General features: G+C 37.0%; 1 protein-coding gene across 6 annotated transcripts in view; it reads left to right on the top strand.

Annotated features, from left to right (window-relative positions):
* The window catches only part of LOC149267472 (hyperosmolality-gated Ca2+ permeable channel 1.5-like), a 292,293-nt gene that overhangs the window by 93,138 nt on the left and 185,186 nt on the right, over positions 1-13,969 (top strand). For all 6 annotated transcript variants that reach the window (XM_089433173.1, XM_089433142.1, XM_089433149.1 and 3 more), the window contains one exon: positions 5,665-5,817. In XM_089433173.1, coding sequence (XP_089289299.1) covers positions 5,665-5,817 — 153 coding nt within the window. The remainder of the gene's footprint in view (positions 1-5,664; positions 5,818-13,969) is intronic.

Here is a 13,969-nt window from a genome sequence, read left to right as displayed (position 1 = left end):
CTAAACAATTTAATAAGATATTTTTATTTTTGTGGTGGTGGCATAAGTATGTCGCTAGGTCCTCGACGCCCAACCTTTAAGGGCAAAGATTTTGAAGGAGGAATGCTAATATGTTGGCAAATAAATATGTGCCTTGAGAACTGAAGCATTTTTTGGATAAGGGATCTGTTGGCGACAATTTTGTCAACAGTCCAAGAAATCAACGTACAAGGAAGGTGAGAAAAATTTTCAAGGATCAAAGTCATCAGTCAGAATGAATATATCATTGTAAACCCAATTTCTGCAAGGTCTATTGTAAATGATGTTGTATGACCATTTAATTATGTCACAACACTTAAGTAAGCCTTTGATTTTGTCAAAGGATTTCATTCGAGGAAGTTTTTTAACCTCCATGAATTATTTGTGTTTGTAAACATGTCTAATCGAAAAAGTTTTTCTTCCACCTTAAACCCCATAGCTTGGGTGGAATTCATTGACAAGGTCTTAGGTGAGTCCTAGTGTTTATTGAGTCTATTGTAAAAGTGTGTTTAGGAATAATTTAGAGCAGGTTCCGTTGTAGTCATAACACCATGGCTAAATTATTTTATTACAAACACACTTAGTTTCATACTAGATCATATTGTGTCGCAAAATTGGGTAATGTCTTGAGGGTCTGGTCTAATTGTGTATTTCTCCTTCTAAGGGTTGAATTAATTGTAATAATTTGAGTTAAAAATACTTTAGTGCATGGTTCCTCACATTCAAACACCATGGCTAAAATATTTGAGGGTGGAAAAATTATTAATCCCCTTTAGAATCAATTAGTTATATTTTCTAGTAAAATTAAATAAAAATACATAGCCAAAAAACTAATTAATTTTGAGTCAATATTATAGAAAAATTAAATTTTCTCCGAGTGGAAAATAATAAAAAATTCGTGGGTCAAAAAGTAGTCAAATTTTGGAGCTCTTCCACCAAGGGAAAAATGGATATTTTAAGAAAATTTGAGCCCTTGGACCTTGGCGATTAAGTCAAAGTCAACTTTTTGAGGAAATTAATCCAAAATATTATTTTTTGTATTAATAAAAATTGGTTTTTTAGAGAAATTCGAATTTTTCCTCAAAAATAAAAATTCGACGGTGGAGATTAAAGGATGATCAAGTTATTTTCGACGCTCGAGATTATTTTGACGAGGAGCAAGCCAACTAGCCATTATTTTCCACTTGGAGGGGTTTTCTCTATATAAGGAAGCCATTTAGCTTCTATTTCCCATCATTGGATGTGGTGATTTTGTAACGCTAGTATTGAACTACTACTCTGCTGGGAACATTTTTTTTCTCATAATAGAAAGACTTTGGGGTTCATTTCATGTGGTTCATCTATTTGTTGATCTGTGGTATTTGTGGTATATGTTAGCTATTTGTTGGTTTTCTATATTGTGCTAAAATTATTTAATTGTTATTTCATTTGTCAGTGATAAGAACATTCTATTGATCCGAGCTATCATAGGTGATCTGATTCACCATATGATCTAACAATTTGTAATAATATTTGATAGAGATTTATAGGTATGTTGGCCTTTGGGCTCCAAGTTCACAGATTGTGGGGAAGAGCTGACTTTGTTTGGGCCCTAAGCTTTCATTGTGGTAAATTATTTTGCAGGAGGGTTTTGGCTGGTCTATCTTTCAAAATCATTCATCCATAAAATTTATTTAAAATTTTCTCAAAATTTTATTTGATCTTGGGCTAAAAGGATTTATCATACCAATGAGAGCTGTAAATTTTATTTTGTAAATATTGTACATTTGTAAATGTTTGTAAAAATATTTTCCAACCCTTGTTTTATTCAATTTTATTTGATCTTGGGCTAAAAAGATTTATCATAACAATGAGAGCTATAAATTTTATTTTGTAAATATTGTACATTTGTAAATGTTTGTAAAAATATTTTCCAACCCTTGTTTTATTTTGTAGCACTTGTGGTTTTGAATTTTTGTATGTATTTGGGGTTTTGGAATTCTTTCATTGATTTATTTTGCAGGTGATTCTCAAGTCCAAAAGAAATCAAATTATTTTGTGGAGGATCAAGCCCTAGGGCTAGGGTTTGAGGGGTTTCACTCCTCGAAGTAAGATCTCCAACCTGATTGAGCAAGTTATCTGGGGTTTTCAGGTTGATATAGGCCTAGGAAGGAAAGATCTAGCCTCTAGTCTTCCTCCAAGCTCAATTCTTAGCCAAGGAAGGAGGTTGCTGGCCCTAAGGAAACAAATTTTGGCGTTTTTGTGGTAATTTTTTTGTGACCGCAGGGTTCTGATTTTTTTTAAGGCCTCTAAGGCCTAGTTGTCACCCCTTCCAGTATTGTTGTGGCCTCTTCTTCCCTCATCAAGCTAGCTGCAACCAGTTTTTCACTAGACGTCAGCACTAGGTGACTTTTCTCTTGGACGACTGCACTTTTTGGGGCCTTATCCCTAGTCGCAAGCCATTTTTAGCCTTGTCGCAGCCTTAAAGGGGCCTCAAACCCCCTCGCCTCCCTGCTTTGGCCTCTTTTCCCTTGGCGGTAGGCCTTTTAGGCCTTGTCTTCCCTAGCTGTGGCCTTCTTAGGCTTTATTTCCCTCGTCGTTGCCCTTTCCTTGACCTCTAGCCTTATCATTGTCCTATTAGCCATCTTCTAGCCCTCATCACAACCATTCTTCAGCCATTGTTTGAGTTTGCATTGACTTTTTGTCTTTAACATCTTGTTTTGCAGCGAATTTGAGCTAACTTGGTGGTTGTAGGTAATCACCTTCATTGGAAGCCTCTCTAGTCACAAACAAGGCCATTGAGCCTATTGGTTTTCCCTCTAATCCCTCTTTGTCCTCACTGTCTTCATTTATAGTTCTGAAGCATTTTATGACAACAGCGTATTCAGGGTGCAAACATATCTAAAACAGTCCTAAATTCACTAATTGTTCACAAAGATTAATCTTGTGGTTGAATTAATTGCATATAAGTGAAGTTTTGTGGACTGTGGTTGAAGCTCCAGATTTAATATGTTTTCTACAACCATCTAAAATCACCTACAACAATGATAAAATCACATAGCATTGGCATAATAATTAACTTGCAAGCATATTTCATCATTGGCATTAGTTGGGCTTGCATTGTTTGACATATCTTGTCATTTCTTGAAGGCTATCACATTTATCTATGGTCTGATATAAACATAACAATGACGTGAAAAATTGTTGACAATCATCTCTTTTCACCTCGCATTCATTCCTTGCTTCCCTTTGCATCTTGAATAAGTGTTTTCTAGTGAGTTTGGGTATTTTTCTTGCTGCTGAAATCATTGGCTTCTTGGCTGCTCCATCTTGCATCTCATTGCATTTTTGCATCTCTTACATCCATTTGCACATTGCATATATTGCATACATTGCATTCTTGCATAAGCATTTCATAATTTGCTTCTTAATCTAATTGGCAAATCTAAATGAGAACATGAAGTGCTCTAAAAGCCTAATTGAATTGGTGATTTTTAGATAAGATTGGCTCATTTCTCTAGAGAAATAACATTGTTGATGAATGTTCTCTTTCTCTCATTGATAGCTAGCATTATTGTGACATTGGTTTCTAAAGAAAATACTTTCACTTGTCATTGCTATCATTGAAATTGGCTATTGTGGATCTATTTTGGTAATAAGCATACTAACATTGTGTATTGCAAGTGAGCTTCTCATCTAAGTTTATAATCTTGCTAATCAAGTCACTCTTAAAGCACTTGATTGATTATCATAATCGTGATAAGGGTACTCTAAGTAATCTTAGGAAGTTGCTAATTGTATTCATGATGATCATCATCTAATTAGCATTGTGAAAGAAGCATTGGATTTTGTATGTTTATGGTTTCATGAACAATTGCCTATTCATATTGTGATCTTGCCAACAGTTTTGGTGCCATCTATTTTGCTCATTGAGCACTTTCTTTTGGTGAAGAGTGTCATTATACATTGTTAAGTACTTCATTGTTCTAAATTGAAGGGCATTATAATTTGTCTCTAAGTACTTATGACCCTTAACAACTTCACCTAAAGGTAATAACTCTTATTTTGCACTTGCATTCTAGGATTAGTCTTGCACTAATTTACCTCCAAGCATAAGCTTGGTTGTTCGAAAGATAGGGCCACCTTTCTCACCCAACTTGCAAAGCCTAGACCCTCTTTGTGGTTAACACAGTAACGTTGCAGTCGTCAGAGCCACAACCTCTGCAGGGCCGTAGGCATCAGGGGGTTAGAACTCTAGGAGGGGTATCATTAATATAACCTTTGCTATCTTCTCCTGGGTTTCTCCCTCACAACCTACACTAGAGACTAGCTTCAAAATAGTTGAGAGGAAATATTCACCTAGTTAGGCATCTAATTTAAAATAAACCAAGATCTTGCACTTCACTTAGTTTTTAGTTGTTACGTTTCATATAAGATAGTGAAGATCCTACAATAGTAACTGTTAATCTTGTGGCTTGGTAGATAATTCATGTAAAGAAAGTATACTGATTCCATTTAAGACACTAGTCTTTCAAAGAATTGTTAAACTTGGTAAAATAACTAAGTTGATAAGCCATTCAGTTGTGTCTCCCAGACTTGTTGGTTGTTGATGGGTCTTTCATCTTCACATCTCATAGGGACTACCCCCTTTTGTAACATTGATTGTTTTGATAAGTTAGATGTTTTTATAAAAAAATATAGATATTGTGAAAAAGGGATAAAAAATATAAAAGAAATGAAGAGGTGAGAAAAAACAGAAAAAATAGAACAATAGAAAAAAAATATAATGAAAATCCCAAAAGGCAGCGCGCTAGTTAAAATGCCGCTTTTCAATAATTAATCGTGTTTGATAAAATATTAAATGTGATTAAATTAAACAAAAAGAGAGTTTATTAAATGTAATAAAGTCTGACGGATACGATTTGCATCACTAAGAGATCAACGACTCTTAAACCGCTCTGCAACCCCAAGCCCATCCAAAGTTTAATCAACAGGGGGGGCGAAAAGCAAAACTAGGTGAAGGATGAAGACACAATAGTGAGCACAAGACACAGTGAGACAGTGAAGATCTCACTGATTGGGTGAAGAAGGGGTTAGTAAAATTAACACTTGATGCTCCCACTCAAAAATATGCTCTTACTTCGCTCTCGCTTCGTGCAACCTTGCATACAAGTACTGCAGCTTTTTGATTGTGGATCTAATGCAACTCTGATCTTAGTCTGTGATTTAAGGGGTTTTGGAATGTGATTATGAACTGAGATTCTTTATGCTTGAAAATGTCTTGTCTTTTAAACAAATATATTTTAATCAGATTTAGATTCAAACATAACAACAATACAATGTACTTGTTCAGAATGTTAAACAAAGATTTCTAAACAATTAAATTTAACAGCTTATTTTACAAAATTGTCACAACTTATTTTGGTTTATGCATAAAAGCTTTTTTGGAATGTGGTGGGAAAAACATGATAGTTTAGCTCAGTAGTATAATTGCCATGACTGTTGGACACCTCAACGAGGCAATGATTGTTTTTTCTCATTTATGGTACGGATTGTTAATAATTCCTGTGCCCCATGTTCCTTATTTCAACCTTTTACATGCTTGCTTTAGCTATGTTGGGAATGTATTCTGCGTAACATTTTTTTGATTTTGTTTTTGTGGTGCAGTCTGAAAATCTTTGTACCTTTGGCAATTCTTGCTTGTGCAATCCTTGTTCCAGTAAATGCCACAGGAGGGACTTTAGTAAACTTAAAGAAAGAGCTGGTCTTTAGTGACATTGACAAACTTTCAATATCAAATGTCCAGAGTGGTTCTCAAAGGTTAGTTCCAAGTTTGCTTGCTTTTATTGTATTAAAATACAAAGCTGTGTGTCAAATCTGACTCACAGAGCTGACTTATTGCATATACTTATAGATGTATTTTTCATTAGTCCACAGTTATTGTGTTGTTTTATAGTAACATGCTATCAAAAATATTGAACATAAGCTTTCTAAATGTTGACACGGACTTAGTCAAGTCTTTGCATTTGGCATATTTTTTGAGAAATATCCTGATTATATTATACTACAAAGGAGGGTAATTACCTTATCCCATCCAGCCTGTAATGATGTCTGAATAAACACTCATGGACAGATTTTTGGCATCCTGGATAAGCAAATTGCCTTTGGATTTGATTTGGGTACTTAATGTTATAAATGTCCTTTCTATGATTCCAAAGGATTTTTTGTTGTTTTCTGTTATCAACAATATCGAACATAAACTTTCTAAAGGTCGACATCGACTTAGTCAGGTCTTTACATTTGGCATATTTTAAAGAAGAGTAACTACCTTATTCCAGCCAGTGCTGCAATAAGGTCTGAATAAACACCCATGGCCAGGTTATTGGTGTCTTTGATAAGCAAAAAGCCTTTGGCTTTTATCTGTGTACTTACCTCATCCATCACTGAGTCCATCCACATCTTTTGAAAAGCTATGGAAAGACCACTAATTTCCTGAACCGAGCACCTGGCAATTAGTTCTTAGCAGATTTGTCATAGACCTACTAAATAAATGCACAATTGTTAATACAATTATTTAGTGGAAGCAAAAATTACAACCAATCTCAAGCAGATGTGGCACATACAAATTCTGCTCAATCAAATTAGTTTTTCATTAAATTTTAATCAAACCCTATTTGGGCTGCTGTCCTGTGATAATGGCCTAGTTGAAGAAAATATATATACAACATACACTGGATCTGATCCAATTGATCAAGCCCTAGATCTATCCTTGAAATTCTTGGTTGATTTGGATCAACTATGCTGCACCCTTGCACCTTCCTTAGACTAGGCACACTTGAGTATTTGACTCCTCACTAGAGAGAATCTATCTCTCGTTGTCTTGTGCTGTTGTATGGTGTGTCTTTGCCCTCTCCATAGCCTTACTTTTATAACTAATTATTGAGCTAAATTCCTAACACTATTCTTCTAAGTGATGGATGCTCGAGATTAGATTTTTCCACACTTGATATCAACAATTGAGATTTAAACATAATCACTAAATTAAATACTTTACTTATCCTAAGTGTCTTTAGCTCAATAGCCAAAAAACTCATACTTAAAGAAAGTATCCTATGCAGAGGAATCTTTTAATACAGGTATTAAATATTACATCAACAAGAAACTCCAACTTCCAAGATTCTCAATAATTGGAGGGAGGCTCCAACCCCTTGAATTATCAACTCCAACTAAAGGATGTGCCAACACCTTGGTTTACCAACTCCAACTGGAAGGAGGCTCCAACCCCTTGGTTTTGTCAGCTCCAGCTAAACGGATGCTCTGACACCCTGATTTACCAACTCCAACTAGAAGGAGGCTTCAACCCCCTGCTTTTATCAGCTCCAACACCCTGGTTTTATTAGCTCCAATTGAAAGGATGCTCTAACACCCTGCAAGCTCCAACTTGCCCTAACACCACGTTGCCACCCTACTAAATAAGCCACCACTTGCCCTAAAGGCTTCGACCTTCAATTCGCCACAGTGGACCATGTTTAATATATTTTAGGTGCTAAATTTCCATGAAACTCTGCCACTACTTAGTTGAATAACTGAAAACTGAAACTATTTAACTTTCAGCAAGATACAAAACCTCTTAACAACTTATAAGCAACAGAATAAGAACACAAAGATAAAAACTCATCACACAAATTGACACACTTATTTTTCGTAGAAAAGCCAACAAGGAAAACCTACTTGCTTGATGTGGCTATTTTATTGATTGTCTTTGAATAATTGAATCTATTACAGAGCAAACTGTCTCACTTGAGAAAGCCTTCTGCTTTACTCACAAATCTTAGCTGATACAGCTGATCTTGGCCTGCCTTGATCACTACCTGATCTCAGTTCTTGCACACAATTCTTCCTCTGTTGCCTCCTGGACTTGCTCTGCAAACCCTGTTGTCTTGCTTCAATTGTGCTCCTCATTCCTTGCGCACTTGAGCCCCTTAATCCTTGCGCTGATCTCCTATTTCCTAGCACACTCTAGGCCCTATTTTCTAGCACAATTGTGCCCTATTTCTTAGCGCATTTCAACCTCCAATTCTTTAGGACTCTAGCTCCTCTCTCTTGCACACAACCAACTCCTAAATCCTAGCGCACTTGTGGCTCCTATTTCTTAGGACACAATTCTTGCATTCCACAATCAAGGCTCTCTCACAAACTTGTGAGTTCTGTCTTGTCACAAACCTTTGTGCACAAAACAATTGTAATTTACTTCTACCTTTGTCCTCTCTTAATAGGTGAACTTTGATCCATGCAAGGAGGCCCAAATTAATTTAGAACTTGAGCTCTAATAGCGAGTTAACTGAGATTGCTACTCGCTCTCCAACCAATTATCATTGGTGTGGTTAACTCATGCTCTATCCAATCAACACTGGAGATCTAACTCACTCTTCCTTCAATCAAGATTGAAGACTAACTCGCTCTAACTGAACTACTAACTACCACCTCGTTCTGTAGTGAAACAGATGAAGACTCTACTTAACTGAAGCTCCAACTCCATGCATGCTAACTTGATGATTATTCCAATAAATTGGAAATAACTCATCCTAATTGAAGTCTAACTCACGATGATAGCTCGAGGTCTTCATTGGCTACGACACAAGCCTGAAGACCTTGCTTTCTACATTTTCAACATTCAGACTGGATTCACCTCTGCTCAATATCAATATAAACAACATCAAATCAATCCATTGACTTTGTCAATTTGTAATGCTGGCACAAGTTCATTTGCAGCGATGCCAACACTCTCTGCGCACTAGTAGGATCAAACCCTAACTAAACAATTCTCAATAACATCCTGTAACCAAGATAATCTGGCTACCAAACCAAACCAACTCAGTCAATCATAGTAGCTTAAACATTAATAGCATCAATCGCTAATTTCCACCTGCAGAACAAATTTTGTCTAGACTCTAACAACTCTGCTCAACAAACCCTAGAAGCCTTTAATGACAACAATTTGATCAATTGGCCACCAACTCTCAATAATATAAAACTAGGTCAATGGACCAAATTTGCTTCCTTGATAGAAAATTCATTAGCAATCACCAACATCAATAAATATTAAGTCAACAAACTCTGATCAACACATACTTTGCAAAACAAGTTCAAAACCCTTTGTTTTGCCACACATCATCAAACTCAGATATACCAGCTCATACTCAACTAAGATATATAAATAGTGATGGAAACCCAATTCAATATCTTGTAGAGGTCAAACATCAGGTTAACTTGCTATAGGCCTAACTTTAAATATCCTTGTAGTGATTCTTGACTAGCATTCTCTTATTCACTTCACATAACAAAATTCAAAAGGAATTTCATACCTCAAAATTTTGTTTGTGCAACTTAGTTAAGATAACCAATGCTGATGACAACACTGTCCAATGTACAAGACAACAACCTGGTCTAGATCTGCCTCTTGATGTGCTCTAGAATTTGGCCCATATAGACTTACTTTAGACAGTGGCAAAAGTTCCTTTCAATAGGGCCTTGGATCTAGTGTTAGTTTTCCAAAACAAGTCTAAACATAGTCCAACCATATAGCCTGGAAACACTTTTGATCTTTCCATTCTCTTCCAAAAACAAGTATGATGACTTGCAATTATATAGGTCTACTTGACTACTATAAGTGTCCTTGAAATGCGTTGGAAGATGTAACTAGGTTTGGTCTTCATTATTGTACTTGAGTCAAATGTAATATTTTTGTCAAAAGAAAAACAAAAATAATTTTATTATTATTTTATTTGACTTATAAAGCATGGGTTTCATGCTTGGGTCAGTGGTTATAGGTCAGGCCTTCATTGTAGGCTTTAGGATTGAGTCAAAGTCAATTTATTTTTTGGACTCCTCCATCAAGTCATCCTCTCCAGCAATATCTTCAAGTAGGCCTCAAATAAATTATCTTCAAGTCGGTTCCCTAATTTGGCCCCATTTTGGTAGATCTTTGTGCCATATAAACACCTAGTTTGATGCTACTTTTTGGGAGTTTTAAGGCCCTAGCTTGCGACCTGCTCCCAGCCAGCGTCTCCATATCGGAATGAAACCTCCGCTTGCATACCTAGTATCTCATTGTATATCAGTGTCTCCATACCTGATTTCTTCACTGTATATCTCACATGCTGCCTGTAAAAGCCGCTCCATACCTCCCACGCTGTGCTGCTCCTCCCACGCTATCACTGCTCGGCTCGACCTCTCCACATATATACAATCCCTCCTCTGCACATGTATCCAGCCCATAAACGCTGCCCATACCTATTCATCCGACGCAACAAGGCCTCACCCTCAAAAATCCTTCGTGGATTCTTCTCATCAAGAGTAAGAAGCATTCTTGCAGCATTTCGAATGCGACTCAGTGTATACTGAACCCTCCAAAGTTCTCTCTTGTTTCGGAGCCCATACTCTCCAACTAACTTTAGCTCATCATCCAACCGTTCCTTTTCATAAGGACGACGAGGTTTCTTAAAAGTCTTGCCATAGTTGTGATAGAAGTTAACGTGGACCATGGCTGCAACGCTGCCCATACCAACAAACTGCTTGTAAATGCTGGCAAGTCCAATATGTTGGCAGCTGCTCCCTCACATACACCCCTTCTCCCTTACATACGCTGCTTCTGTACGCGAGGTGCATTGAGCACAACGAGAGCCCTTGCGCAATAGTTGTGGAGGTTGAAGTTACATTCATCCAGATGACATCTGTATCTTAAGCTAGGGCCGCCAAATTGTTTGCAAGCGGAGCATTGGTAATCGGTAGCAAGATTGTCAAGGAATAATTGGCTGTCATGTAAAAAAAAAATCTGCAATCTCATTGCCCTCCATACTGCTCCAGCTTCTAGTGAATGCCAAATATCACAATTTTTTTTTAGTATCGTATTGCGCCTCCACCATATATACCTCTGTTATATACATTAGAATTGTTTTTTTTTACAACCAGAAGTGCAATTTCTTATAGAGTATTGGTAGCAGAAGTACATTTTTTTACAGTACACAATTTTTTTAAAATGCATTCATTGATATCTATTGTGGGAGTGGTTCTCACCATCAAGGAGAACTATCCAGAATGGTCACGAAAAATCAAACACACTCTCATTTTTAATGCGCTGTGGAAAGGAGTGTGTGTTGGAGACGGAGACAAAGAACCAAAATAACCTACCTCAGACAAGGAATTCGCTATGTGGGAAAATAAGAACAGCAAGGCTTATGCTTTGATTGCAGCATCAGTAAATGAAGATGTGAGTCGCCATATTTCGCCATTTTCAAATGCTTTCGAAGCCTTACAAAAACTGAAAGAACTCTATGACACACACTCTGCACTTGAAGTTGATCAACTCATGATTAAATTGTTCAGCCTTGAATTACAAAATGATGATCCTCTTGCTCTTCTATCAGAAGTAAAATCTATTATGCATGATATCAAAGTCACTAATGTTGAACTGGGCATTCCTCTCATAGCTTTTGTCAAGGCAATTTATCCCACTTACTCGAATTATCTTGAGTCATTGCAAGCAAATCGAAACCTCAAAGAAATTATCTTTGACTCCCTTGTGAAAAAAATTGCTGAAAGAGAGAAAGCTTTTGGGAAGAAGACAATGCCTCAGTCTTCTGAAGAGGCTGTGTCTTGCACATAGAGAGAAGAATCATGCTCAAGATTCTTCCAGAGGAAGAGGTGGTCGAAGAGGAAGAGGAAGAAGAAATTTCAGAGGTAGGGGGGTAGACACTCTCAAGGAAAAAAGTCAGATTTGCATTGCATACATTGCAATAGAGATGGATCATATGATGCATCCACATGCGAGTTGTCTTGGGATAGAATTGAGCAGGAAAGAAACCAACCCAAAGGTAAAAGGAATGACAAAGACAAAGGTAAAGCACTTGAATCCGCTCACTATGTTGTGGCACACTGTAATATTGGAGTAAATGAAGACTTATTTAATGCTTCACTTGCTTCTTGGAAAAATGATTTAGGAGAAACTTGCCAAATGACTTTTAGAAGAGATATTTTTGAAGAATTTACTGACAATTTTGATGGAGCAGTATACTTTGCAGACAAATCAAAACTCAAGCCACCAGGGCTTGGCACAATCAGGCTTAAATTGCCTGGTCTTCCAGACTTTCTTCTGTATCATGTTTTATATCTCCCATAGCTCAGGAGAAACTTGCTGTACTTGGTCCACATCCGCCAACAAGGACACTCCATTCATATGTTTGATGGCAAGGTTGAGGTGAGAAAAGCATCGAATCACTCTCTTGTCATGACGGAGATAGAAAAAGAAAGGCTTTTCAAGCTACAAGGTACCTCTCCTTGTGCACAAAATTTCTCATACAATTCTCATTATGATGAAGGTACATTTCCATCAAGTTTATTATGGCATGCTAGATTTGGACACTTGAACTATGACAACCTCTGCTTATTGAAGAAAAATGATGATATTGGTTTGCCTACAATTCCTAGGAAACTTAAGCAATGTGATGTTCGCATTCTAAGAAAGCATAGCAAACAATATTTTCATGATTCACATTCCAGAGCACATAGAAAACTTGAACTCATTCATTCAGACTTATGTGGTCCTATGCCTGCTCCTTCTGCAAATGGAAATAAATATATGATGACATTTATTGATGACTACACCAAAATATGTTGGGTTTATTTATTGAAGAACAAATCTGATGCTTTTCAAACATTCAAGAACTTTCATACATGGATTGAAAATGATGCACAATCTCATATTGGCTCTATTTGCACTGATAATGGAAAATAATACACTTCAAATGAATTTGAAACTATCTTCGCCAACATGGGATCGAACATCAAACAACTGTGCCTTATAATCCCCAACATAACAGAGTAGCTAAAAGAATGAATAGGACAATCTTAATTATGGTGCGCTCCATGATGTTTTTCAAGAATGTAAAATTGATGTTTTGGGTTGATGCAGTTCTATGTGCTGTATATGTAAAGAATAAATGTCCATCTAATGCTATTAGAAACAATACTCCTTATGAAATGTGGTATGGGCACATTCCTTCGGTAAAGCCTCTTAGGTTCTTTGGTTCCACATGTTATGCCTTGATACCAAAGGTACATAGAAACAAACTTGGTGCAAGGAGTCGTTAAGTGTGTCTTCCTAGGGTATTCAAACACCTCCAAAGCATACCGTCTCTATGATGAAGTCAATAAAAAGTTTATGTATCCAGAGATATAATCTTTCTTGATTCATCCAAAGCTGACAATGTTGTTGAGCGCAACTTGATTGCTTGGATAGATTCACAAATGCAAAATCACTTCAAGAATTTGATAATCAGATTCCACATCTTGAAGGGGGGATTCCTATACTCGACCTTGTTACCTTAGTTATTGCCTTAGGAGAACATCAAACGTAGCACAAAAATGAGATTGAAATCATGCTTCAAAAGGAAGGTTGAAGCTGCTTTAAGACATGCCTGAAGAAGGCCGAAGTAGGCCTCAAAAATAGTGCTAGTCCGAACCTCAGGAAGGTTGAGAAGGACCTCAAGATTGGTGCGGGTTCGAGCATCAAAGCAGGGCTTCTCCCACAAAGTAGCATCAAACCAGGGGTGTATATCACACAAAGATTTGCCAAAATGGGGCCAAATTAGGCCACTAAATAGGTGAGAAGAGAACCTCTGAAAGGGCCTCAGGAGGGCCAAAAGTAGCCTTAAGTAAGCCTTTGATACCCTGTTGTAAACTCAACCAAAAATTTAAGCAAATAAGCTCAAGGATACTAAGAAAAATTCGGCCTAGTCTTTTGATTCATGTGACAATTTTGGCCTTAAGAAATAAAAGGAAATTGTTTAAAAGAGAAGCATGTGCATCTTGTGTTTGAAGAGGGACCAAGCCTTCTATTTATAGAGAATGAGGGGGCTCTAGAGGGGGCCCGACATGCATATAAAAAACATGGGGCCGACCTAACATTAAGCTC

This window comes from Pinus tabuliformis, chromosome 6 (genome assembly GCF_031772625.1).
Source record: "Pinus tabuliformis cultivar Carrire ecotype Pingquan chromosome 6, CPIR1, whole genome shotgun sequence".
Lineage (NCBI taxonomy): Eukaryota > Viridiplantae > Streptophyta > Pinopsida > Pinales > Pinaceae > Pinus > Pinus tabuliformis.
This window is presented reverse-complemented; position numbering and strand designations above follow the sequence as displayed.